Source organism: Oncorhynchus masou, chromosome 14 (assembly GCF_036934945.1).
Source record: "Oncorhynchus masou masou isolate Uvic2021 chromosome 14, UVic_Omas_1.1, whole genome shotgun sequence".
Classification (NCBI taxonomy): domain Eukaryota; kingdom Metazoa; phylum Chordata; class Actinopteri; order Salmoniformes; family Salmonidae; genus Oncorhynchus; species Oncorhynchus masou.
Window position 1 is genome coordinate 24,733,049 of NC_088225.1, and position 26,121 is coordinate 24,759,169.

A 26,121-nucleotide genomic window follows, 5' to 3' on the forward strand; every position below is an offset into this window, starting at 1 on the left:
GCTTACAGCCAGCCACACAATTAACGGACTTTCTGTTGCCACAGGGTTTGCTTCCATATTGACTATAGTAAACGTTCATCAGCTGCAACGGGTAGTTGTTCTCGGCTCTCTTCAGACTCCAGTAAGTGATCGACCATCGTGTCAGGCACACACACACACACAAACAAACTATTGACCCCCAGACTACATCTACTGGGCCTGGTGGAAGTCAACCAATCAGAAGCCCAGCATGACTTCAGGGGTGGATGGTGCTTCCTGTTGCTCCTTCACAGAGGGACAATAGCCTGTAAATTCTGGCCACTGTCACTTTTATTGCCTCTTGTTATATGCTGTGCCTACATACAGTATCAGTCATTGTCACAGGCTGGCTAGCACAGGCAGGTAGCTCTTTGTGCATCTCAAATGGCACCATATTCCCTATATAGTGCACTACTTTTGACCAGAGCCCTATGGGTCCTGATCAAAAGTAGTGCAATAAAAAGGGAATAGTGTGCCGTTTGAGATGCAGGCTGTGTCTTATTGGCTTGTCTCTAGTCTTCTCCAAAGGTTAATGTGGCATGAGGTTGTAATATTGTTTCATCAATACCTATAATAACATATAGGCCTCAGGCTACATGTGAAGAACAGTGGTGTCCTACTGCCTGCTGTAATTTATAGTGTGCTTGATAGTAACATGTACTCAGTAAACATCTAAGTGCATTTTTAACAGCCTGTACAGAGGGCTATCCTGATTGCCAGTCTGTTTAGCTTAAATTATAATCAAGAATGAAATGAGTGACTGTTGCCATTTTCGTTTTACAGTGGCATTGAGGGCAGCAGTAAGTAGTGAGAGTAGGTCTAAGACAATACTGGTAAGCACCACGTATCTGAGTGATATCTTGGGCCAGATATCTGGGGTTTAGGATGGTAATTCAGGTCTCCATGTCTTTGACACATGAACCAGGCTTGAGCTGGCTTGAGAGGTAGACCACAGAGAGAGATGTCAATACCTGACTGTCATTACTTCTCTGCAGCCCCTCCCTTCCTAGTGACATCTCTCCATAGATAAGTGATATTGACAGGTTCTGATTCCAATAAAAGTTGGTATATAGGGCAGGAGCAAACCAGGAACATAGAATCAACCTGGGGTTACATATCAGGCGATTCAGAAACTATGAATGGCCAAACACGTGGGCTGTCTGCGCGCGTCAGATCAGTGTGGACACCGATTTCTCTCCCGTTCGGATCACTCAAGCTGGCTGTCACACGGAGTGAGCGCTACAGCTCCAAGTGAACATTGTGATCCGGTGTCACCCATAGTCAACACGTAGCCCACGTCTCAGATCCTTGAAGAGGAGAGAGGGGCGAGCAAAGCGCAGTGGACATGCGGTATGACCAGATGACCCGCCGCGCCGTGACGCTCTCCAGGTGTGTGTAGACCGGGCTCTGTTGAATAATATGAAGCGCCATGGCGTGGTGTGACCGTGGGGTTCAGACACTGCTGGCTACCGTGGGGGCTTTCGCCGCTTTCAGCCTCATGACCATAGCCATCGGGACGGACTACTGGCTGTACTCACGGGCATACATATGCAACGCAACCAATGCCAGTACGGATGACACCCAGTCACAACCCAAGAAGGCAAGGGGAGATCTTACGCACTCTGGGCTGTGGAGAATATGTTGTATTGAAGGTAAGGCAAGCTGAAATAGGTTACTCTTTCTATTATACTTTGGTAGTGTGAAGTCATGTTGAGTTCATGTGGAGAAAGGGTGCTTATGGGTAGCCTAATATATTGTAAAGGGAAGTATTTGGCTTCATGTTACATATTTGGAGGAAGAAGGTAATTGTCTGTCTCTTAGAGGGGCTGTTTTGTTTCTACTGTCAACTGTATTGGCTTCTCTTCGCTAAGAGAGAGGAAGAGACTTAACGCCATCAAAGGGTGCGTTTTTACGCGCTCCAAACAAGGTGAGAGTAAATAGGGTAGTCTTTAATCAGGACTGTTTGGCAGTGATATGAGCATGAAAAATACATTAAACGCAGCAGGTGTTGGCCGTAAGAATGATCGAGTTTAAATACAGGGAATATGTTTCTATCTGAAGCGGCGCTATAATAATATGAGTGGATTATGGAGAAAACAAGTTAATCATTACACTTGTTTAAAAGGTTTATAAATCATTGACAGAGTGAAGTTGGTTGATATTTTCACTACACTGTTGCTGTTTCCTAATCTTAAAAACGCTCTGGGGACCTTTATGAGTCCTGCCTTCAGGACGAGCTCTGCCTTCATTCACGTCTTTATTGTATTTGAGGGTGTTGCTTGGCAACGTCTCTCTAATTGCTATGGAAACATGAGAGACTAGGTTATAAAAATAAAGAGGAATCAGTACAGAGATCTCATTGTCCAAGCAAAGTAAAATATGATGTTCTTATGCCATTAAAGATGTACAAATGCATATATGTTTTATAGGTATAGCTAGACATGCTTGCTTAATGTAGTTTTATGTGAAGTATTTTGATAATAAGTCGTGTATAGACCAGAGCCCCCAATAGGCCGACATGGCTTGTAGTCTAATTGGTCAGAGGCGGAGGCAATGGCAACAATATATTACCATTCATCCACTGCTGTTAGCCTTTTAGAACCATTGGAATTAAGACGTTTTCAAGGTTTAGGTTATTGTATCACACTCTACTTGAATAACATAATGTTCCGTAATAGTTTGAGGTGGTTTAGCTTAAGTGGGTGAAACAAAGCTGCCGTCATTGCTGTCCAACAAATCACTGACTTTAACCTGTACTTGTTTTGTTTTTTTCCAAGGCTTTGGGATTTATCCTAGCTTATATGACAAGGTTGTCTTATCTTCGTGGGACTTTAGGGCTTACCACCCCAATTTGCAAGTCAAGTGTCCCTTCAGTCAACCCACAGTCACTCCTGACCACAATCCTGTCAGTAATGGTTTGAGAATACGTGTGCTGAGGGGTGTGGATATCACTAGCAAGTAGACATGTATAATTTAGCGCGCGGGAAAACACTATTCTAGAAGCACTTTGTTGTGTTCCAGTCGCAGACAGAGCATAGCGATCGAGCAGCTGTCGGTGGTGCTGAACTGCGCGGCCAGAATGTTTTGACGTAGACTAAAGCCAGAACTCATCATTTTACAAGATGTTGGTCTCGTGGTAGTGAATGTATTTGCTAATAAGCAACACTGTTGAAATTATAAATATGGACAACAGTTTAACACACTATCAATTTGAAAAAGCTAGAAAAGTTTCCAAGATTAGCCAGGTTATTTTACACGAAGCTTCGGCGGCATAATCGATTTATGTAATCCAAAAGGTAGGCCAATGTCTGTTTCTGTGTGTTCAGCTCCTATTCCAACACAAATGAGCAATATTTTCCCTAACCCTAACCCTCTATCAATGTCCCTTCCATACCACAGATATCCACGAGCGCATGGACGCGCCTGATGCAGGTAATTTTTTGAAAGTCAGGCGTGGCTCGGGCCCCCTTCGCGTGGCTTGGACAGGCCCATTAGAGAAAACAAATGGCTTGGCAGCCGGAGTGCAGTATCTGATGTGGTTATCACGCAGTGCTGTCATTGCATGAGTGTTTTATTGTACTGCTTTCTATAGTAAAAGAACAGCTGGAAAAGGAAAGGCTGAGGAGGTTTGATGAGCATGGATGATGGCAGGCCTGTGATTGGTATTGCTCTTCAACACATCCGTGGTTTTGTAGGCTATCAAATATATTACAGGCCATGATAGTTTAATTAGGACAACCTAGTTGATTTTTTAATATATCCCCGTCGTTTTTCAACATCCTATTCCCTGGCGTTTCTTTCAGCTCTGCAAATAGCCTATATATTCAGTGTAAACACAAGACATCAAATAAGATAACAGTGCTTGATGTGTATGAATGATGTAAACGTGTGACGAAATGTTCGCATCCATTATGACGCCACGTTCCAAAACCTAAAAAAGCGCTGCATCGTCCATCAACCATCATAAATCCATCAGACATGGACACCCACATCGACTTAGTTGACACCGTGACCCTGTCAATCAAGATGGCAATTGAAATGGACAAGAGAGTGAAGTCTCGACAATTAACTGAGCTTTTGAAACGAGCCGTGGCGACCGCCCAAGGACTGAGCCTTCGACCTGAGGCCGGGGATTGGAGCCCCATTCCCAATACTAGCCCCGCGGAGAAACTCGCTCCAAAAGCCATCCAGAACCTCGAGACCCGGCTGGGCTCAGGTGATTTCCGCGTGACTACTGCTTCGGACATCAACTGTGACCTCGCCGCTGCTGCCATTGGTACAACCATTGCCAATGGACTCGCCACGGCCATCGCCTCGTCTTCTGGTAACGGTGGCACCGCCGCAGCAGCTAACAAGATCTCGGAGATCCTCGAGATCATTGAGACCCCTGGAGCGCGTGCAACCGACTCCGGGTCGGTGCAGACATCGGGTTATGATATCAGCGAGCAGATCCAGATGACATACACATGGGCGACTGTCCAGCCCATGGCCTATTGCTGCGGCTGCTATGCGCCACCACAGGTGTACTATAACACATACAGCTGGGAGATGTCCAGCCAGTACACCTCTGTCACCTAAAGTCAAGCAAGACAGACACCTTTTTTTCCTTACAAGATTTAGTTGTAACCTTTATTTTTACACATGTAGAAAAATAAATGTCTGAAAAGAGAATCCAGTCTGTATGTCTTTTTTATTTAGGATAGTTTAGTTTAGCCACGTTTCATTTTTATTATATAGCTGAAAGCTGAATGGAGCAGTATGCAGCTAGCTCTATAAATAGCCTAAAGAAAACAGAAACCAAAAGTCATCAAGGAAAGGGAAAAAAGTAAACAAGCGTTTCTATATTTTTGACTGCTGTGTTTGTTTGCTACAGTTCTTGCACATACAGAGGTTCCACAGTTATTGTACAGTGCCTTGCGAAAGTATTCGGCCCCCTTGAACTTTGTGACCTTTTGCCACATTTCAGGCTTCAAACATAAAGATATAAAACTGTATTTTTTTGTGAAGAATCAACAACAAGTGGGACACAATCATGAAGTGGAACGACATTTATTGGATATTTCAAACTTTTTTAAACAAATCAAAAACTGAAAAATTGGGCGGGCAAAATTATTCAGCCCCTTTACTTTCAGTGCAGCAAACTCTCTCCAGAAGTTCAGTGAGGATCTCTGAATGATCCAATGTTGACCTAAATGACTAATGATGATAAATACAATCCACCTGTGTGTAATCAAGTCTCCGTATAAATGCACCTGCACTGTGATAGTCTCAGAGGTCCGTTAAAAGCGCAGAGAGCATCATGAAGAACAAGGAACACACCAGGCAGGTCCGAGATACTGTTGTGAAGAAGTTTAAAGCCTGATTTAGATACAAAAAGATTTCCCAAGCTTTAAACATCCCAAGGAGCACTGTGCAAGCGATAATATTGAAATGGAAGGAGTATCAGACCACTGCAAATCTATCAAGACCTGGCCGTCCCTCTAAACTTTCAGCTCATACAAGGAGAAGTCTGATCAGAGATGCAGCCAAGAGGCCCATGATCACTCTGGATGAACTGCAGAGATCTACAGCTGAGGTGGGAGACTCTGTCCATAGGACAACAATCAGTCGTATATTGCACAAATCTGGCCTTTATGGAAGAGTGGCAAGAAGAAAGCCATTTCTTAAAGATATCCATAAAAAGTGTTGTTTAAAGTTTGCCACAAGCCACCTGGGAGACACACCAAACATGTGGAAGAAGGTGCTCTGGTCAGATGAAACCAAAATTGAACTTTTTGGCAACAATGCAAAACATTATGTTTGGCGTAAAAGCAACACAGCTCATCACCCTGAACACACCATCCCCACTGTCAAACATGGTGGTGGCAGCATCATGGTTTGGGCCTGCTTTTCTTTAGCAGGGACAGGGAAGATGGTTAAAATTGATGGGAAGATGGATGGAGCCAAATACAGGACCATTCTGGAAGAAAACCTGATGGAGTCTGCAAAAGACCTGAGACTGGGACGGAGATTTATCTTCCAACAAGACAATGATCCAAAACATAAAGCAAAATCTACAATGGAATGGTTCAAAAATAAACATATCCAGGTGTTAGAATGGCCAAGTCAAAGTCCAGACCTGAATCCAATTGAGAATCTGTGGAAAGAACTGAAAACTGCTGTTCACAAATGCTCTCCATCCAACCTCACTGAGCTCGAGCTGTTTTGCAAGGAGGAATGGGAAAAAATTTCAGTCTCTCGATGTGCAAAACTGATAGAGACATACCCCAAGCGACTTACAGCTGTAATCGCAGCAAAAGGTGGCACTACAAAGTATTAACTTAAGGGGGCTGAATAATTTTGCATGCCCAATTTTTCAGTTTTTGATTTGTTAAAAAAGTTTGAAATATCCAATAAATGTCGTTCCACTTCATGATTGTGTCCCCCTTGTTGTTGATTCTTCACAAAAAAATACAGTTTTATATCTTTATGTTTGAAGCCTGAAATGTGGCAAAAGGTCGCAAAGTTCAAGGGGGCCGAATACTTTCGCAAGGCACTGTATATATCTGGATGGACTATAAATAGGCCTGTCTACAGTGCTGTATATCTGAATAGACTATACGTAGGCTATCTACAGTACATTATGGCTAGAAATGCTATTTATTACGACAATCTTTCTGACATTTGAATCAAAATGTATCTAACAGATCAATGTACCACTATCAAAATCAAATCAAATTTATTTATATAGCCCTTCGTGCATCAGCTGATATCTCAGTGCTGTACAGAAACCCAGCCTAAAACCCCAAGCAGCAAGCAATGCAGGTGTAGAAGCACGGTGGCTAGGAAAAACTCCCTAGAAAGGCCAAAACCTAGGAAGAAACCTAGAGAGGAACCAGGCTATGTGGGGTGGCCAGTTCTCTTTTGGCTGTGCCGGGTTGAGATTATAACAGAACATGGCCAAGATGTTAAAATGTTCATAAATGAGCAGCATGGTCAAATAATAATAATCACAGGCAGAACAGTTGAAACTGGAGCAGCAGCAGCACGGCCAGGTGGACTGGGGACAGCAAGGAGTCATCATGTCAGGTAGTCCTGAGGCATGGTCCTAGGGCCCAGGTCCTCAAAAGAGAGAGAAAGAAAGAGAGAAATATAGCATTAGAGAGAGCATACACACCAGACACCATTTGAGTGGACAAGTGTCCCACGGTTGTCATGGGGACAATCATCAGTAGATAAGAACACAAGAGGAAGAGACTGTGCCCAGGCGTTGTTGACGCATGCCAGATCTTAGAGCAAGCAAGAAAGTCCAATTCACTGTACTAGTGCACATGACAATAAAAACATAACTTAAAATAGCCATCATATACTCTGCTGCTACTCTGTTTATCATATATCCTGATGCCTAGTCACCTTACCTCTCTCTGTACATATCTACCCCTTCCACTCCAGTATCCCTGCACATTGTAAATATGGTATTGGAACTGACCCTGGAACTGACACTGTACAGTATATAGCTTACTCACTTTCTCGTGTTGGACTTGTTTCTAATTCTCATGTGTTTTGGTTCGACTTGACTTTGTATTTATTTTTTACACTACTTCTTGATTGCTGCATTGTTGTGAAAGAGAAAGCAAGAAATGTATTTCACTGTAGGCCTACTTGTGACAATATAAACTAAGAGTTTTTATTACTAACCCAAGATAGACCAAAGTCTGTCGTTTTCATCGGAGCAAATTAATCATAGTGAGCAGAAGAAGCAAGGCGGTGGGCAGAGCCAAAGACGAGCGAGTGAGATCCTATTGTCGCTTTCCAATATTTATTTGCATATTTCTGCTAGGGAATGCCTACTCGGTGAAGTTCGTGCGTACAATTCGCCCTTGCCCTCCTTCTAAATCTAAACAATGGAATTTTTTGAAACTTTAGGAATGGGTAACGTCTACAACATGCAGTCCACTCTGATTGTTATAGATTGTAGTTTGGAAAAAGAAAACTGTATGAAGATCAAATGTTTCATTGATGAGAAAATTAGCAGAATGTGGGCCACTGGGTTTCCTCTCATCACCATATTTGGTAGAGAGTGGAAATACCAACCGGATGCTTCACATTTATACATCTGGTGAAATATATGGCTTCCTAGTTCTATCTGTGATGAAAACTTGAAACTTGAAAAATCATTCTGTGTAATGCAATTGATAGTGTAGTCAGTGCAAAAAGCTATTTGTCACCTGACCTCACAATCCAACTTCAAGGTCCGTACATTAAGTGTGAGATATGTAGCCTCTCTCGGAGTCAGCGGCTGTGACACCAGACAGTCGAAACACATTGTAACACATCTAAAACATGGGGACAGTAAGCACTTGTTGAGCAGAGTGAATCTTGAGCTGTCCAGTGTTGAAATTAAAGTAGCACTATTAGCATGAACACAGCCCACTAATGTGTTCATATTAGCCTCTGTGCGAGTTTCATTTCAGCACTGGACAGCTCATTTCTCAGTGTTCTTCTCAGGAAGTGTTCATTCTTTTGACATGTAGATTCATGGGATAAAAATGTAAAAGCAGCATGTAGCCTAGCGGCTTGTTTCACAAATTCTATCTTCAGATTGGTCAATGGCCATCTTTAATTCTATTCCCTTGTGATTGTAATTTCAGAAATTCATAACTTAGTGCTCTGGAAATCACTATTCCACAAGCACTTTGTGTTCCAATCACTGGTTCAATTCGCAGACAGAGCAGAGAGCTTGAGCGCTGTCCACAGAGTGTGGTGCTGTAAATCTTTGAATACATTTGTCAGCAGAAGAAGAATCCCTTTTGTCCAGCATCCCCGCCCATCAGCATCCCTGCCATCTATGCTATTAGCTGTAGCAGAGAGTAAGAAGCTGTCCGGTGCTGAAATCAAACCCGTGTCTTTTGTTAGTTTAATTTCAGCACTGGACAGCTCCTTTCTCACTATTGCGCTCATAATTAGCTTATTTTGAATCTCACTTGGCATTCTCAGCATGTTCCACAGGTCTGTAATTAAAATGTGTCAGCCGAAAGGCCACAAGGGTGCTAATTAGCCACCGGGCTCTCACTTCCACCAGCACTGCCACTTTTCTACTCTCCTCTGTTTTCCTCTCATCTCTACCTTTTCCTCTCCTCTCCTCTCCTCTCCTCCCTCTCCTCTCCTCTCCTCTCCTCTCCTCTCCTCTCCTCTCCTCTCCTCTCCTCTCCTCTTGCATGCTGCCTTCAGCTCTGCCCCTCCCCACCCTTCTCCTCCTATTCTCTTCTCTTTGCTTCACTCACTCATACTCTTCTCTCTTCTACACTTCTCTTCTCTTCTTCTGTCCTTCTAAACTCAGCAAAAAAAGAAATGTCCTCTCACTGTCAACTGCGTTTATTTTCCAGCAAACTTAACATGTGTAAGTATTTGTATGAACATAACAGGATTCAACAACTGACACATAAAATGAACAAGTTCCACAGACATGTGACTAACAGAAATGCACAAATGTGTCATCGAACAAAGGGGGGTCAAAATCAAAAGTAACAGTCAGTATCTGGTGTGGCCATCAGCTACATTACAGTACTGCAGTGCATCTCCTCATGGACTGCACCAGATTTGCCAGTTCTTGCTGTGAGATGTTACCCCACTCTTCCACCAAGGCACATGCAAGTTCCCATACATTTCTGGGGGGAATGGCCCTAGGCCTCACCCTCCAATCCAACAGGTCTCAGACATCCTCAATGGGATTGAGATCCGGGCTCTTCGCTGGCCATGGCAGAACACTGACATTCCTGTCTTGCAGGAAATTACGCACAGAACGAGCAGTATGGCTGGTGGCATTGTCATGCTGGAGGGTCATGTCGGGATGAGCCTGCAGGAAGGGTACCACATGAGGGAGGAGGATGTCTTCCCTGTAATGCGCAGCATTGAGATTGCCTGCAATGACAACAAGCTCAGTCCGATGACGCCCCAAACCATGACAGACTCTCCACCTCCAAATCGATCCCGCTCCAGAGTACAGGCCTCTGTGTAACGCTCAGTCCTTCGACGATGAGACAAAACCGCAACTCATCAGTGAAGATAACTTTTTTCCAGTCCTGTCCAGTGATGGTGGGTTTGTGCCCATAGGCGGCATTGTTGCCGGTGATGTCTGGTGAGGACCTGTCTTACAACAGGCCTAAAAGCCCCCAGTCCAGCCTCTCTCAGCCTATTGCGGACAGTCTGAGCACTGATGGAGGGATTGTGCATTCCTGGTGTAACTCGGCAGTTGTTGTTGCCATCCTGTACCTGTCCCGCAGGTGTGATGTTCGGATGTACCGAAGCATGGGAAACAGTGTTTAAAGTGTTTAAACCCTTTACAATGAAGATCTGTGAAGTTATTTGGATTTGTACGAATTATCTTTGAAAGACAGAATCCTGAAAAAGTTACGTTTCTTGTTATATGGGGTCTATTGAGCCAATAAGGGGACAACGCCATAACATTTGAACCCTGATGACTAACTATAGGCCAATGGAGTACAAAATCAGGTGGAGCGCTGCTTGGTTACATGTGTTACAAATTACACTCGGGTGACATTTCAATCGGTGAACTGCCACTCAAACTCTTATCATTACTGAATGATTCATTTATTCCTATATTTAATTGTGAAGCCCAAACCTAAGAGCCAGCTTATTATGTGGGTGGGCTGGATCTATGGAGATGCTGGGTGCATCTCAATAGTCTAAAGTGGCTTCCTCACCTCATCCTCACCTCCTCTCATTCAGTTGTACTGATCTGAAAACACAGGTTTGAATGCGAAATGGAGGATCCTTACCGGTGACTTGAATTTAACCTATCCAGTTTTATCACATTGTAAGGAGACTTGGAGAGAAAGCCACTTTAGCCTATTGAGATGCACCCCGGTATTCACATTGGTGAAGATGAAGGAAAGGAGACAAGGAGAGGAAGCCAGTCTGCACTATTAAGTTGCACCCTTAGCGATCCCAGCCTTCAGCACTCCCAGCTGCCTATACTACCATAGAAACAGATGAATATGGCCGCTGGGAGCTGGACCACCCATCACAGAATAATTGTCCCTTCTAGTAATTACATTTCTATGCTGCCACCTGAGAGGACCAGGGAACAGTGTCTGGTTGTTTTATAGGCTGGGGAACAGTGTCCTATCTGTTTACAGCTATATAAAACCAGATTACTCCCCCTGATAGACTCCAACCCACAGCCTCACTGGCCCCTTTTGATGATGTAATTGTATACTATGCGGCTGTATAGTACAGTCAGTGAATGTAAGTCTGAGTCCCAAATTGCACCCTATTCCCTATATAGTGCATTGCTTTTGACTAGAGCCATATGGTCCCTGGTTGAAAGTAGCGTAGTAGTGCACTATAAAGGAAATAAGATAACATTTGGGACTCTGCCTTACATTCATTACATTAGAGCCCCCAGGCTGTATCAATGATGCTATATATTACAGATATATGTATTGATGTTCATTTGGAGGGTATCCTTAATTAATCTGCCCATTAAAATATTCAACTGGAGAGATGATATATCTTGAGGATAGGAAAAAGGCAGGGTAGACACCAGGGAGAGCTGAGAGAGTGTAGGATATGATGCTGTGATACTGTAATGCGATTGGTCTATTCCACTGAGGCTCTCGCGTTATTGGCTGAGCTGAGTTAATTCACAATAATGGCAAAGTATATCACCCTGTCACCCACAGCAATGCTGTGCTGTGATAGCTGTTTCACTCACAGGGCATGCATATGTGTGTGGGGGTACTTTATGTAATATCTGTGTTTTGTGTTTCAAATCAAAATGTATTTGACACATGCTTCGTAAACAACAGGTATAGACAGATGTGTGTTGGGGGATATATTTCTTGAGGGGTTAGGGGGCTGTTGACAGGGAGCCATGTGACAGGCTGTCTGTCGGTGGTTGCCAATGAAGATGTCAAAGGCATCCTTAGAGACATTATGGAAATCAGACTGTTGAAACAGAACTGGGGTTGCCATGGAGAGGATGTGCCCAGCGGTGGTCTCCCAGGAAGGGCTCAGGGACTGGTCTCTCTCTCACACTCTGTCTGTCTGTCTGTCTGTCTGTCTGTCTGTCTGTCTGTCTGTCTGTCTGTCTGTCTGTTTCTTGCTCTCTCGCACACACACACACACACACACACACACACACACACACACACACACACACACACACACACACACACACACACACACACACACACACACACACACACACACACACCTTAGACATTAGACTGATAACCACCGCTCGTAAATCACAAGCCCAGGAGCCTCAGTCTCTAATCGGATTACAAATCAGATGCAATATTCTCTTTCCCTCTTCCCCTAGACAGACCGGCACACACACACACACACACACACACACACACACACACACACACACACACACACACACACACACACACACACACACACACACACACACACACACACACACACACACACACACACACACACACACACACACACACACACACAGGTGGAAGGGGCCATGGCGGCAGACAGACTGGGGAGGTTGGAGCTGGGGTCTGAGTGAGATGCTCTGGGGGATTGAGGACGAGGTATGGGATGAGATGAAATGGGTGAGGAGGGAAGAGGCAAGAGAGGGGAAATGCTGGACATAAATAAATGACTGCTCACCCAATGTCATTGTCATGTCCAAACATCTCTTCTGTTAGAAGGAACAATACACACTGTCGTCTTGGTAACGGCAGTGGTGTGTTTTCATGGATGCCAAGAGAAGCCAGGCTTCGTCTCTCTGTGTTTTCGTAATTTCCCTTCAATTCACAAGAGGCTGAATGTATCTCACCAGAGAAAGCATCTGAGCGAGTGAAACAACACCTTTCTGTTTCTCTACGTGTAGGCCATCTATCTGATGCGGTCTGGTCATAAAGAGGATGACATTGTTACCACCTGTAGCATTAAAGACAAGGGAAGCCAGCGAGCATCTGGCCTCGCTTGACAAAAAAAGTATAAAATAGTCAATCAGCCTTGAGCTAAACTGAGTGTCAAAAGAAGCCAGTTTGGATTTGGCTTCACTCCTATCAAATCGCATTGAGAGCATACGTCATTGACAGAAACACCTTTAATTGTTGCATCTCATTGTGTTGTTGTCTTTCAGTGGCTAGCTAGCTAAATTTGTCCCTATCCTAAATTAACCATGGGCGGAGATAAGGATTACTTCATTTTTACTTAATTCTCCGTACTGGCCAATGATTATAACGGTGATTCTGATCCAACCCTTAATTCATACATTGTTGTGCCCCGGGCCTGAGAGGATGGAAGTTCAATATGTAGCTAGATGTAGAAGGCTAATGTTAACTAGCTAACGTTGCCAGGTAGCCTATGAAAAGAAAAACTAAAAATGTGTACTGTATGACAGAGTCATAGACCGTTTCGTCAACATGAAAGAGAAGAGGATGGCATTGGCATTTCTCTACAAGTAGGGTGTGTCAACATGTTTTTACCACTTCAGAACCATGGACTGCGATATCTTATTTAGCTTACGTTGATTGTACTAAATTATTTTTGGAATCTTTTAGTTGTCACTGTATTAGACTAAGCAGAGGTGATTTGATGATGTTGAAATGTTGAAGTTGAAATGGTCCTAGAATAGTGGAGGCAGCTCCTGTTTCTTTACAACTTGCTGTAACTCTCTGTGGTTCTAAATCAATAGTTATTTAGAAGTCTGAAAATGTCGGAAACATTAACTTTCTTGACTATTCTGTAGGTCATGTAACTGTTTGTTACAATACATGCAATATGCTTTGTGGACTTCACTGGACAGAGGTTACTGTCCGGTTTTGTGATGAAACGAAGGTGTGGTTGAATTTATTCTGCTCCTCTGTCTTCTGTCTTCTTATTGTCTCTGCCTTTAAACCTTTATGACCAAAATGCTCGTCGAACATCTCATTCCAAAATCATTGCCATTAATATGGAGTTGGCCCCCTTTTTCTGATTTAACAGCTTCCACTTTTCTGGGAAGGCTTTCCACTAGATGCTGGAACATTGCTGTGAGGACTTGCTTCCATTCAGCCACACGAGCATTAGTGGGGTTGGTCACTGATGTTGGGCGATTAGGCCTGGCTCGCAGTCAGTGTTTCAATTCTTCCCAAAGGTGAGGGCTCTGTGCAGGCCAGTCAAGTTCTTCCACACCAATCTTGACAAACTATTTCTGTATGGACCTTGCTTTGTGCACAGGGGCATTGTCATACTGAAACAGGAAAGGGCCTTCCCCAAACTGTTGCCACAAAGTCAATATTGTCTAGAATGTGATTGTTTGCTGTAGAGTTAAGATTTCCCTTCACTGGAACTAAGGGGCCTGAACCATGAAAAACAGCCCCAGACCATTACTCTTCCTCCACCAAACTTTATTGTTGGCACTATGCAGTCGGGCAGGTAGCTCCCGACTAACAGTTCTTGTGCTGACGTTGCTTCCAGAGGCAGTTTGGAACTCGATAGTGAGTGTTGCAACCGATGATAGATGATTTTAACGCACTACGTGCTTCAGCACTTGGCGTTCCCGTTCTGTGAGCTTATGTGGCCTACCACTTTGCTCTTGTGCCATTGTTGTTCCTAGACGTTTCCACTTTACAATAACATTACTTACAGTTGACCGGGTCAGTTCTAGCAGGGCAGATATTTTACAAAATGACTTGTCAGCAACGGGTGTGGCTGAAATAGCCGAATCCAGTCATTTGAAGGGGTGTCCACATACTTTTAAATATATACAGTATAGTGTATCACGGTGGCAAGGCACATTAACTAACAGGTTACAGAGCAAACAATGCAATTATCACAACATACAGTATATGTGGAAATCTGGCTTTTCTGGGGGGATTGGCTTCCCCCGGGATCTTACCCACGCACCACTACTGGGTAATGATGCTCTTCTTCGGGACAATTATCACTTACATGAGGTGTTTATTTGGCATATAAACATACAGACAGACTGTGTGATTTTACGGTCCTTATTAAACAGCAGACCCAGTTAATGGCTATGTGTGTGTCTCAAGGCCCCTGCTCTGTGAGTCACCCTGAGTGTACAGAGAGGGTCTCCTGGGTCTAGCTGTTAGGTTCCTTCTTGGTGGTTACTCACGTAATAAGGCTTTTATACAGTCAGGAGGAAACTGCGTCAACCCTGTCACAGGTGTTCAGCCATTAGGGATCTGAGGGAGGAAATAGATGGTTAATACCACAACAACACTATGGTTAAAGGGTTTGTCTATGGAATCTTACAACATTCGTTCAAGACACGAGTGCACACATGCAGCAAGCACACAAGCACAAACACACAAACACACACACCACAGTAACTGTTGACAGTGACACTGCTGAGTGCTGGCTGTGCTCAACACTGCAAATAAAATCAGGTACAGTCCAGCCCAGCCCAAGGCAGAGATGGTAAGTAGTCTATTTATGATTGAATTGGTTGGCTGAACAGCAATACCACAACAACATTATGTATCCATGAACCTTCTCCTCCCTCCTTGTCCTCCTCCTCATCTTCCCTCCCTCCTCCTCCTCCCTCTTCCCTCTCCCTCCTCCTCTCCCTCCCTCCCTCCCCTCCCTCCCTCCCTCCCTCCCTCCCCCTCCCTCCCTCCCTCCCTCCCTCCCTCCCTCCCCCCCTCCCTCCCTCCCTCCCCTGAGTGTGTACAATATTACAGCAATAGGTCTCTCCCCTACCCAACACACACACACACACACACACACACACACACACACACACACACACACACACACACACACACACACACACACACACACACACACACACACACACACACACACACACACACACACACACACACACACACACACACACACACACACACACACACACACACACACCCTCACCCTCAGACAGGTACTTAAAGCCATCAGAGAGCCCACTCCTTTGTTGTTCCAGTAAGGTGGTTGTTTTTCCTGAGCTCAACCAATCAGGGATTCACCTCAGATGAATTTGGAAATGCACTGAAATGCACGAAATACCTCTGGGTAATGCATTCTTAATCACACTGTGGTGTGATATCAGTGTGTGTGTGTTGTTCCTCCAGCATCTAACTCAAATTGGCTTTGTGGTGGCCCACGATTTATGTGTTGTGCAATGAGCTGGAATCTTAATTTGCAAGCCCCAGAGAGACACAGGGCATTGACTGCACCTTTTTGAAAATCATAACCAATAACCATTGCCTCACTTCACCTTAGATGAGGTTCTCATCGGCTGCTTGCTGCTTTATCTAAAGCCAATATAGGGAGAAGGTAATGGGTTAAGGTGAGACAAACATCACCTTGTCGTGTTGAACACATACATGGGTCCATCTAGATCTGAGGACAAACCATTCCTCACATTCTTTTCCATTTCCTCCCAATCCCACTTCTGACACCAGTGTAACAAACCAAGAGGGGGAGTAATGGAATAATGTATTCTGCCTCCAAGGAGAAGATGAAGTTCAGTTGACCAAGCTCTCCATGAGCTTCATATCTCAGTGTTAAACAGCTTGTTATAGTGGATGAATATCTCAGTGTTAACCAGCTTGTTATAGTGGATGAATATCTGTGTTAAACAGCTTGTTATAGTGGATGAATATCTGTGTTAACCAGCTTGTTATAGTGGATGAATATCTCAGTGTTAAACAGCTTGTTATAGTGGATGAATATCCGTGTTAACCAGCTTGTTATAGTGGATTAATATCTGTGTTAACCAGCTTGTTATAGTGGATAAATATCTCAGTGTTAACCAGCTTGTTATAGTGGATGAATATCTCAGTGTTAACCAGCTTGTTATAGTGGATGAATATCTCAGTGTTAACCAGCTTGTTATATGGATGAATATCTAAGGAAACAGCTTGTTATATGGATGAATATCTCAGTGTTAATGAATATCCAGTGTTAAACAGCTTGTTATAGTGGATGAATATCTCAGTGTTAACCAGCTTGTTAGTGGATGAATATCTCAGTGTTAACCAGCTTGTTATAGTGGATGAATATCTATCTCAGTGTTAACCAGCTTGTTATAGTGGAACCAGCTTGTTATAGTGGATGAATATCTCAGTGTTAACCAGCTTGTTATAGTGGATGAATATCCGTGTTAAACAGCTTGTTATAGTGGATGAATATCTCAGTGTTAACCAGCTTGTTATAGTGGATTAATATCTCAGTGTTAACCAGCTTGTTATAGTGGATGAATATCTCAGTGTTAAACAGCTTGTTATAGTGGATGAATATCTCAGTGTTAACCAGCTTGTTATAGTGGATGAATATCTCAGTGTTAACCAGCTTGTTATAGTGGATGAATATCTCAGTGTTAACCAGCTTGTTATAGTGGATGAATATCTCAGTGTTAACCAGCTTGTTATAGTGGATGAATATCTCAGTGTTAACCAGCTTGTTATAGTGGATGAATATCTCAGTGTTAACCAGCTTGTGGATGAATATCTCAGTGTGGATGAATATCTCAGTGTTAAGTGTGGATGAATATCTCAGTGTTAACCAGCTTGTTATAGTGGATGAATATCTCAGTGTTAACCAGCTTGTTATAGTGGATGAATATCTCAGTGTTAACCAGCTTGTTATAGTGGATGAATATCTCAGTGTTAACCAGCTTGTTATAGTGGATGAATATCTCAGTGTTAACCAGCTTGTTATAGTGGATGAATAAAATATGTAGTCCTACTGTGTCCTACAGTGCTATTCATCACTAAGTTATGAGAATCTATTGCTTTTCAATAGGAGGAAGGCAATAAATTTTTTAAATGAGATGCCATTTTCTATTATCTTATATTGTCCCCCTGGTGCCCTTATCTTCAAGTACTGTATTAGTCTAATGTGTAATAAATGAACCGGGGTCAGTTCCTCAGATTTTTCACACACTGTGTGTAAATATAAAAAGTACTGTAATATTGAAGAGCCCTCACTGCTGCTCAATCAGCCTACTTTTCCAACCTGATGGAGGAGAATAAAAACCATCCAACATGTATTTTTGATATTGTTGCAAGGCGAACTAAATAGCAGCATTCCCCAAGAGAGGGTGGCCTTCACTTCAGCAGTGATGAATTCATTAACTTCTTAGATGAAAAGATCATGATCATGAGAAAGTATATTACGGACTCCTCTTTGAATCTGCCTATTTCTCCAAAACTAAGTTGTTCTGTCTGCACAGAACTGCCAGGACCGAGGATCAATGTGAGACACTCAAGTTATTTTATCCTGTATCTCTCGACACATTCACAAAAATAGTCATGGCCTCTAAACCTTCCAGCTGCCGACTGGACCAGAAGCAGTGTGTGGGTCAAATCACTGAGGAAGCCACCTCTGTCCAGTGAAGTCCACAAAGCATATCCCATGTACAGTAACAGATAGTTACATGACCTACAGCCTGGTCAAGAAAGTTAATGTTTCTGGCATTTTCGGACCCCTAAACAAATATTGATTTAGAACCACAGAGATTTACCGCAAGTCACAAAGAAAACAGAAGCTCCACTATTCCAGCACCATTTACACTTCAACATTTCAGCGTCATCAAATCACCTCTGCTTAGTCTAATACAGTGACAACTAAAAGATACCAAAAACGATTTAGTCCAATCAACGTAAGCTTAATATGATATGGCTGTCTATGGTTCTGATTTCTGTGTGAGCGTTCATGCAAGTAGAAAAACAAGTAGACTCACCCTACTTGTAGAGAAACTCCAATGCCATCCTTCTCTCTTTAATGTTCACGAAACGGCTTAGTGCTCTGTCATACAGTACACGCTATTATTTGCTGTCCTAGGCTACCTGGCTAAAATACTTGCTCACTAGCCTAACTTCCATTTGTGGGCAACATTAGCTAGTTAACATAGCCTTCTACATCTAGCTACATATTGAACTTCCATCCTTTTAATCATTAGCCAGTACGGAGAATTAAGTACAAATAAACTCCAAATCCCTGTCTCCATCCATGGCTAATTTAGGAAAGGGCCAATTTTAGCTAGCTAGCTAGCTAGCTACCGGAGGAAAACAACACAATGACGTCAATGACGTATGCTCTCAATGGTTTTTGATAGGAGTTAACACTTTTTTTTAATGCACCTGGACCATGCACAGCTGAGGTCGCTCAGTTCAGCTCAACAATGATTGGCTAGTTTTGTATACAATTTTTGTCAATGGAGGCCAGATGCTTGCTGTCTTCCCTTGGATTTAATGCTAAAGGAGGCAACAATGTCATATTGGTTTGGACCAGACAGCATCAGATAGTCGACCTACACGTAGAGAAACAGAGAGACTCTGTGTCGCTCGGAGGCTTTCTCTTGTGAGATACATTCAGCCTGTTGCAAATTGAAAAAAGAAAATGGCAGCCATGAATACACGTCACTGTACTGGACCCTATTCCAACTAAACCACTGAAAGAGCTACTTCCTGTGCTTGGCCCTCCTATGTTGAACATCATTTGTATCAAACTCAATACAAGTGGCAGTAACGAAGCCTCTCCTGAAAATGCCAAAGCCTGACCCCCCCCCCCCCACTAACGGCCTATATTGAATCTCCCATTCATTCCTCTCAAGCATTTAAAAAAAAGCTGCCTACCTGAAGACAAATAATGTATACGAAATGCTCCAGTCTGATTTTAGACCCCATCATAGTTCTGAGACTGCACTTGTGAAGGTGGTAAATGACCTTTTAATGACGTCAGACCAAGGCTCTGCCTCTGTCCTCGTGCTTCTAGACCTTAGTACCACGCTTTGACACCATCGATCACCACATTCCTTTGGAGAGGTTGGAAACTTTCTCTACACGGCCAAGTTCTTACCTGCTTTAGATCTTATCTGTCAGAAAGATATTAGTTCGTCTCTGTGGATGGTTTGTCCACTGACAAATCAATTGTAGGTTTCAATATTCATCAAGGTTCCATTGTAGGACCACTTTTGTTTTCACTATATTTTCTAAATTAGACTACTGCAATGCTGTACTCTCCGGCTACCAGGATAAAGCACTAAATAAACTTCAGTTAGTGCTAAACATGACTGCTAGAATCTTGACTAGAACCACAATTTGATCATATTCACTGACCCCCCTGTCTCAGCCTCCTGTGTATATTCTTTTTTATTTTACTAGGCAAGTCAGTTAAGAACAAATTCTTATTTTCAATGATGGCCTAGGAACAGTGGGTTAACTGCCTGTTCAGGGGCAGAACAACAGATTTTGTACCTTGCCAGCTCGGGGATTTGAACTTGCATCGGTTACTAGTCCAATGCTCTAACCACTAGGCTACACTGCAATAGTCTATGTGCTGGGGTGCTAGGGTCAGTCTGTCCTATCTGGTGAAATTCTCCGGTTATCTGGTTTCCTGTGTGAACTTAAGTATGATCCTCCTAATTCTTACATCTCTCTGTCTGTCTGTCTGTCTGTCTGTCTGTCTGTCTGTCTGTCTGTCTGTCTGTCTGTCTGTCTGTCTGTCTGTCTGTCTGTCTGTCTGTCTGTCTGTCTGTCTGTCTGTCTGTCTGTCTGTCTGTCTGTCTGTCTGTCTGTCTGTCTCTCTCTCTCTCTGTCTCTCTGTATCTCTCTCTGTCTCTGTGTGTCTCTCCCTCTCCCTCTCACTCTCCCTCTCTCTGAGGACCTGAGTCCTAGAACCATGCCTCAGTTCTACCTGGCCTGATGACTCCTGACGGTCCCAGTCCACCTAGTTGTGCTGCTGCTCCAGTTTCTGCCTTTTTGCCTGTGGCTATGAAACCCTGACCTGTTCACCAGCCGTGCTACCTTGTCCCGGACCTACTGTTTTCGACCCTCTCTCACGCTCTCTAGTGCCCTCCCTTCCTCTTTCGCTCTCTCTCTACCGCACCTACTGTCTTGACCTCGGAATGCTCGGCTAGGAAAATCCAACTGACATTTACTGAAGATGTGCTGACCTGTTGCACCCTCTACAACCATTGTGACTGAAGAACGATCTAGCCTTAATTGCCATTTACTCTTATAATCTCCACCCGGCACAGCCCGAAGAGGACTGTTTACCCCTCAGAGCCTGGTTCCTCTTTAGGTTTCTTACTAGGTTCCTGCCTTTCTAGGGTGTTTTTCCTAGCCACCATGCTTCTACATCTGCTTTGCTTGCTGTTTGGGGTTTTAGGCTGGGTTTCTGTATAAGCATTTTGTGACATCTGCTGATGTAAAAAGGGCTTTATGAATACATTTGATTTGATTTGATCGACGATGTAAGTTAATAACTGAGGTCTGTTCCTCAGCTGTTTCAGTCACTGAGTGTAAATGCAATGCAATGTTTCTTCCAATGTCCTGCAGGGATTAACATAGGGAGCTGTTACCGTATCAACCACTTCCCAGATGATAACGACTATGACACAGACAGCTCAGAATACCTCCTGCGTGAGTGGTCATTGTCTCTTATCTTCTTGACTTCTCTCCTCTTCTCTCCACTTCTTTTCTCTTCTCCTCTCGTCTCATCTCTTCTCTTCTCCTCTCGTCTCATCTCTTCTCTTCTCCTCTTGTCTCCTCTCTTCTCTTCTCTCTTCTCTCTTCTCTTCTTCTCCTCTCTTCTCCTCTCTTCTCTTTTCTCCTGTCCTTCTCTTCTCTTCTCTTCTCTTCTCTTCTCTTCTCTTCTCTTCTCTTCTCTTCTCCTCTCCTCTCCTCTCCTCTCCTCTCCTCTCCTTCTCTCCTCTCCTCTCCTCTCCTCTCCTCTCCTCTCCTCTCCTCTCCTCTCCTCTCCTCTCCTCTCCTCTCCTCTCCTCTCCTCTTCTCTTCTTCACTTTTCTTCTAATAAATGTTCAGACCTCGTGACTGTGTGTGTAGTAATCCTAACTGTTGTTACTGCTCGTCATTTAAAATTATGGGTATTTTTTCTTATATTCCCCCAAGACAATAGACTTTAAAGAGTGATTTTATTCAATATCTAAAACCCACAGTAGCACTCAGGGTGTACAGAAAAAAGCTGCAGGGAGTTTTTCCTCTGACTGTTAATTGTGCCTGAGTGTGTGTGAGTGTATGTCCATGTGTGTGTGTGTGTGCGCATGTGTGTGTGTGTGTGTGTGTGACTAACCATAACTCTCTCTACTCCAGGTATTGTGCGGGCGTCCAGTGTGTTTCCTATCCTCAGCACCTGTCTGTTGATGCTGGGGGGGCTGTGTTTGGCCGTGGGACGTATCTATAGCAACAGGAACAGCATCCTGCTTAGCGCCGGCATCCTGTTCGTAGCCGCAGGTAAGCCACGCCCCCTTTAGGGCCTGACACACACACACACCCTTCAGGGCCTGACACACACAAACACACCCTCATCAGTTACCTGTGCTCGGTCTGGATTGTGAAGTCCATTCACAGCGCAGGCTGAGAAGGCCATGAGCTGTATTCTACGTACATTAGAGCAGTGTGTTAGGGCTGGGGAGGTCAGTGGCACCGATCATTAAGACTGTTCATTACTCATCAGACCAGAGAGAAGATGTGTTCTGGGATCTCTGACTGATGACTAGTATTATCCAGAGGCCTGATTACACGTTCCTCCAGTCAGGGCTGAAGCCTGATAGGAAAACCAATGGGACTGAGAGATTGTCTGATGTTCTGTCTCTCTCTGTATCTGTTTTGGTGTCTCCCTCATATACACTCTCTCTCTCTCTGTGTTTCGGTCTTTCTATAACTCTCTCAGGCCTGAGTAACATCATTGGCATTATTGTCTACATCTCCAGCAACGCCGGCGACCCCAGTGACAAGCGGGATGAGGACAAGAAGAACACCTACAGCTATGGCTGGTCCTTCTACTTCGGAGCTCTGTCCTTCATCGTGGCCGAGATGGTGGCCGTCCTGGCTGTCAACATCTACATCGAGAAGAACAAGGAGGTCCGCTTCCATGCCCACCGCGACTTCATCCGCTCCATGTCCTCCTCCTCACCCTACTCACGCATACCCAGTTACCGCTTCCGCCGGCGGACGCCCCACTCCAGCTCGCGCTCCTCTGACGCTTCCCAGGAGCACTCGCCGGCGAGGCTGAAGGGTGGGACCTCAGCAACGGGGCCGTTGGGAGAATTGACCATGTACACGTTGACCCGTGAGGGGGGTCTGAAAGGGGGCGTGACGGAGAACGCATACAGCCCCGAGCACGGCTCAGCCGATTTCCTGCAGTTGCACAACTGCTTCCCAAATGACCTGAAGGACGGGGTCAACCGGCGCACCACGCCCGTGTGAGAAGAGCTTTAGACGGGCCAGTGGAGTGAGGAGGCCCCCCCTGATGTGGATGGAGGATGGAGGTGGGCCTTTGGGGATGGAGGACCCCATGGTAGCCCGTCACACTGGAGAATCAGAGTCAGAGTCCGTAGTTCCAGGGAAAGACGGAGCCAGTGAAAAGACAAAGCCCCTCCTCAGTGAAAAACAACATGAGGATGAGGACTGAGGACATGGACAGAGATATAAGGTTAGAAAATGTTGCCCGTGACATGGTTTCTAAGGGTCACTGGACATAAAGAGTGCTTGCTTCTTTCCTGGTGTTCCTTTGTGCTTTTTGACTGCAACAGACTAGTTACCGTCATTGTTTGTATCGTACACTACATACAAGAAAACCATTCCCTTTAAAATGTGTCCTTGAACCGCGTAAAAGAGAAGAGAGTGGAATGTCCTCTTGTTGATGGATTTTTATTGTGTGTTGGGAAACTGTTGAGTGAATTGTTCAATGTACAACATTTCACACTATTTTACCTGCTTTAGGTATCAAACGTAGTTCAGCTAAATGTATTGTCCAACCTGAAGCCCTCTGTCACCTTTGCATGCTACTGTATAGCCTACTGGAGTAGAGCTCGGTGTCTCTGTCTTATCTGTTAGTAGCTACTGTGTGTCACTGTCAGTTTAATAGAGAAATAAAATCCAAGGATTGAGTTCTCAACAAAGCCATTCTTTTGTATCTGGGAAAAACTAAAGGGACATGACTGATCAGCGAACCCCATGTTAAACTTAATTGGTTGTAGTTAGGTTAGGGGTTAGGTTAGAGGTTTGGTTAAGGTGAGGGTTAAGGTTAGGGGTTAGAGTTATGTTATATCATGCCCCTTTTTTCCTGCAACCATAGTCATTTAATTTAGACACTTACAGTGGGGCAAAAAAAACATTTAGTCAGCCACCAATTGCGCAAGTTCTCCCACTTAAAAAGATGAGAGAGGCCTGTGATTTTCATCATAGGTACACTTCAACTATGACAGACAAAATTAGAAAGAAAATCCAGAAAATCACATTGTAGGATTTTTAATGAATTTATTTGCAAATTATGGTGTAAAATAAGTATTTGGTCACCTACAAACAAGCAAGATTTCTGGCTCTCACTGACCTGTAACTTCTTCTTTAAGAGGCTCCTCTGTCCTCCACTCGTTACCTGTATTAATGGCACCTGTTTGAACTTGTTATCAGTATAAAAGACACGTGTCCACAACCTCAAACAGTCACACTCCAAACTCCACTATGGCCAAGACCAAAGAGCTGTCAAAGGACACCAGAAACAAAATTGTAGACCTGCACCAGGCTGGGAAGACTGAATATGCAATAGGTAAGCAGCTTGGTTTAAAGAAATCAACTGTGGGAGCAATTATTAGGAAATGGGAGACATACAAGACTACTGATAATCTCCCTCGATCTGGGGCTCCACGCAAGATCTCACCCCGTGAGGTCAAAATGATCACAAGAACAGTGAGCAAAAATCCCAGAACCACACGGGGGGACCTAGTGAATGACCTGTAGAGAGCTGGGACCAAAGTAACAAAGCCTACCATCAGTAACACTACTCCGCCAGGGACTCAAATCCTGCAGTGCCAGGCGTGTCCCCCTGCTTAAGCCAGTACATGTCCAGGCCCATCTGAAGTTTGCTAGAGAGCATTTGGATGATCCAGAAGAAGATTGGCAGAATGTCATATGGTCAGATGAAACCCAAATATAACTTTTTGGTAAAAGCTCAATTTGTCGTGTTTGGAGGACAAAGAATGCTGAGTTGCATCCAAAGGACACCATACCTACTGTGAAGCATGGGGGTGGAAACATCATGCTTTGGGGCTGTTTTTCTGCAAAGGGACCAGGATGACTGATCCGTGTAAAGGAAAGAATGAATGGGGCCATGTATCGTGAGATTTTGAGTGAAAACCTCCTTCCATTAGCAAGGGCATTGAAGATTAAACGTGGCTGGGTCTTTCAGCATGACAATGATCCCAAACACACCGCCGGGCAACGAAGGAGTGGCTTCGTAAGAAGCATTTCAAGGTCCTGGAGTGGCCTAGCTAGTCTCCAGATCTCAACTCCATAGAAAATCTTTGGAAGGAGTTGAAAGTCCATGTTGCCCAGCAACAGCCCCAAAACATCACTGCTCTAGAGGAGATCTGCATGGAGGAATGGGCCAAAATACCAGCAACAGTGTGTGAAAACCTTGTGAAGAGTTACAGAAAACATTTGACCTTTGTCATTGCCAACACAGGGTATATAACAAAGTATTGAGATAAACTTTTGTTATTGACCAAATACTTATTTTCCACCATAATTTGCAAATAAATTCATTAAAAATCCTACAATGTGATTTTCTGGATTTTTAAAAATAATTTTGTCTGTCATAGTTGAAGTGTACCTATAATGAAAATCACAGGCCTCTCTCATCTTTTTAAGTGGGAGAACTTGCACAATTGGTGGCTGACTAAATACTTTTTTTGCCCCACTGTATATGATTAAATGACCATCTGTTATAACAAAAAACACATCCAAACGACTGCTAATTTCCGGATTAAGAATGTGTTGTTGTCCATTTTCAACTTTAGAAGGGAAATAGCACCTTTGAATGTGCATACACTGAATGTACAAAACTTTAAGAACACCTGCTCTTTCCTTGACATACAATGACCAGGTCAGTCCAGGTGAAAGCTATGATCCCTTATTGATGTCACCTCTTAAATCCACTACAATCAGTGTAGATGAAAAGGAGGAGAGGTTAAAGAAGGATTTAAGCCTTGAGACAATTGAGACATGGATTGTGTATGTGTGCCACTCAGAGGGTGAATGGGCCATACAAAAGAATCTTTGATGGTAGTTGGTGCCATGCACACCGGTTTGTGTCAAGAACTGCAATGCTGCTGGGTTTTTCATGCTCAACAGTTTCCAGTGTGTGTCAAGAATG

The 26,121-nt window shown here is 43.9% G+C and overlaps 1 protein-coding gene across 1 annotated transcript; it reads left to right on the forward strand.

Moving 5' to 3' along the window:
* Window positions 1-1,103: 1,103 nt before the first annotated feature.
* On the forward strand, window positions 1,104-23,870 carry cacng4b (calcium channel, voltage-dependent, gamma subunit 4b). Its single transcript, XM_064986980.1, has 4 exons — window positions 1,104-1,670; window positions 21,285-21,368; window positions 22,059-22,199; window positions 22,639-23,870. The coding sequence occupies exons 1-4, from the start codon at window positions 1,448-1,450 to the stop codon at window positions 23,172-23,174; spliced, it is 984 nt and encodes a 327-aa protein (XP_064843052.1). The 5' UTR covers window positions 1,104-1,447; the 3' UTR covers window positions 23,175-23,870.
* Window positions 23,871-26,121: the final 2,251 nt, after the last annotated feature.

Bases quoted from the DNA above. Each gene is read 5' to 3' on its own strand.
- cacng4b (XM_064986980.1), top strand. From the start codon at position 1,448: ATGGCGTGGTGTGACCGTGGGGTTCAGACACTGCTGGCTACCGTGGGG. The intron at 1,671-21,284 runs GTAAGGCAAGCT...AATGTCCTGCAG, and splicing joins GAGAATATGTTGTATTGAAG to GGATTAACATAGGGAGCTGT. The intron at 22,200-22,638 runs GTAAGCCACGCC...TAACTCTCTCAG, and splicing joins CATCCTGTTCGTAGCCGCAG to GCCTGAGTAACATCATTGGC.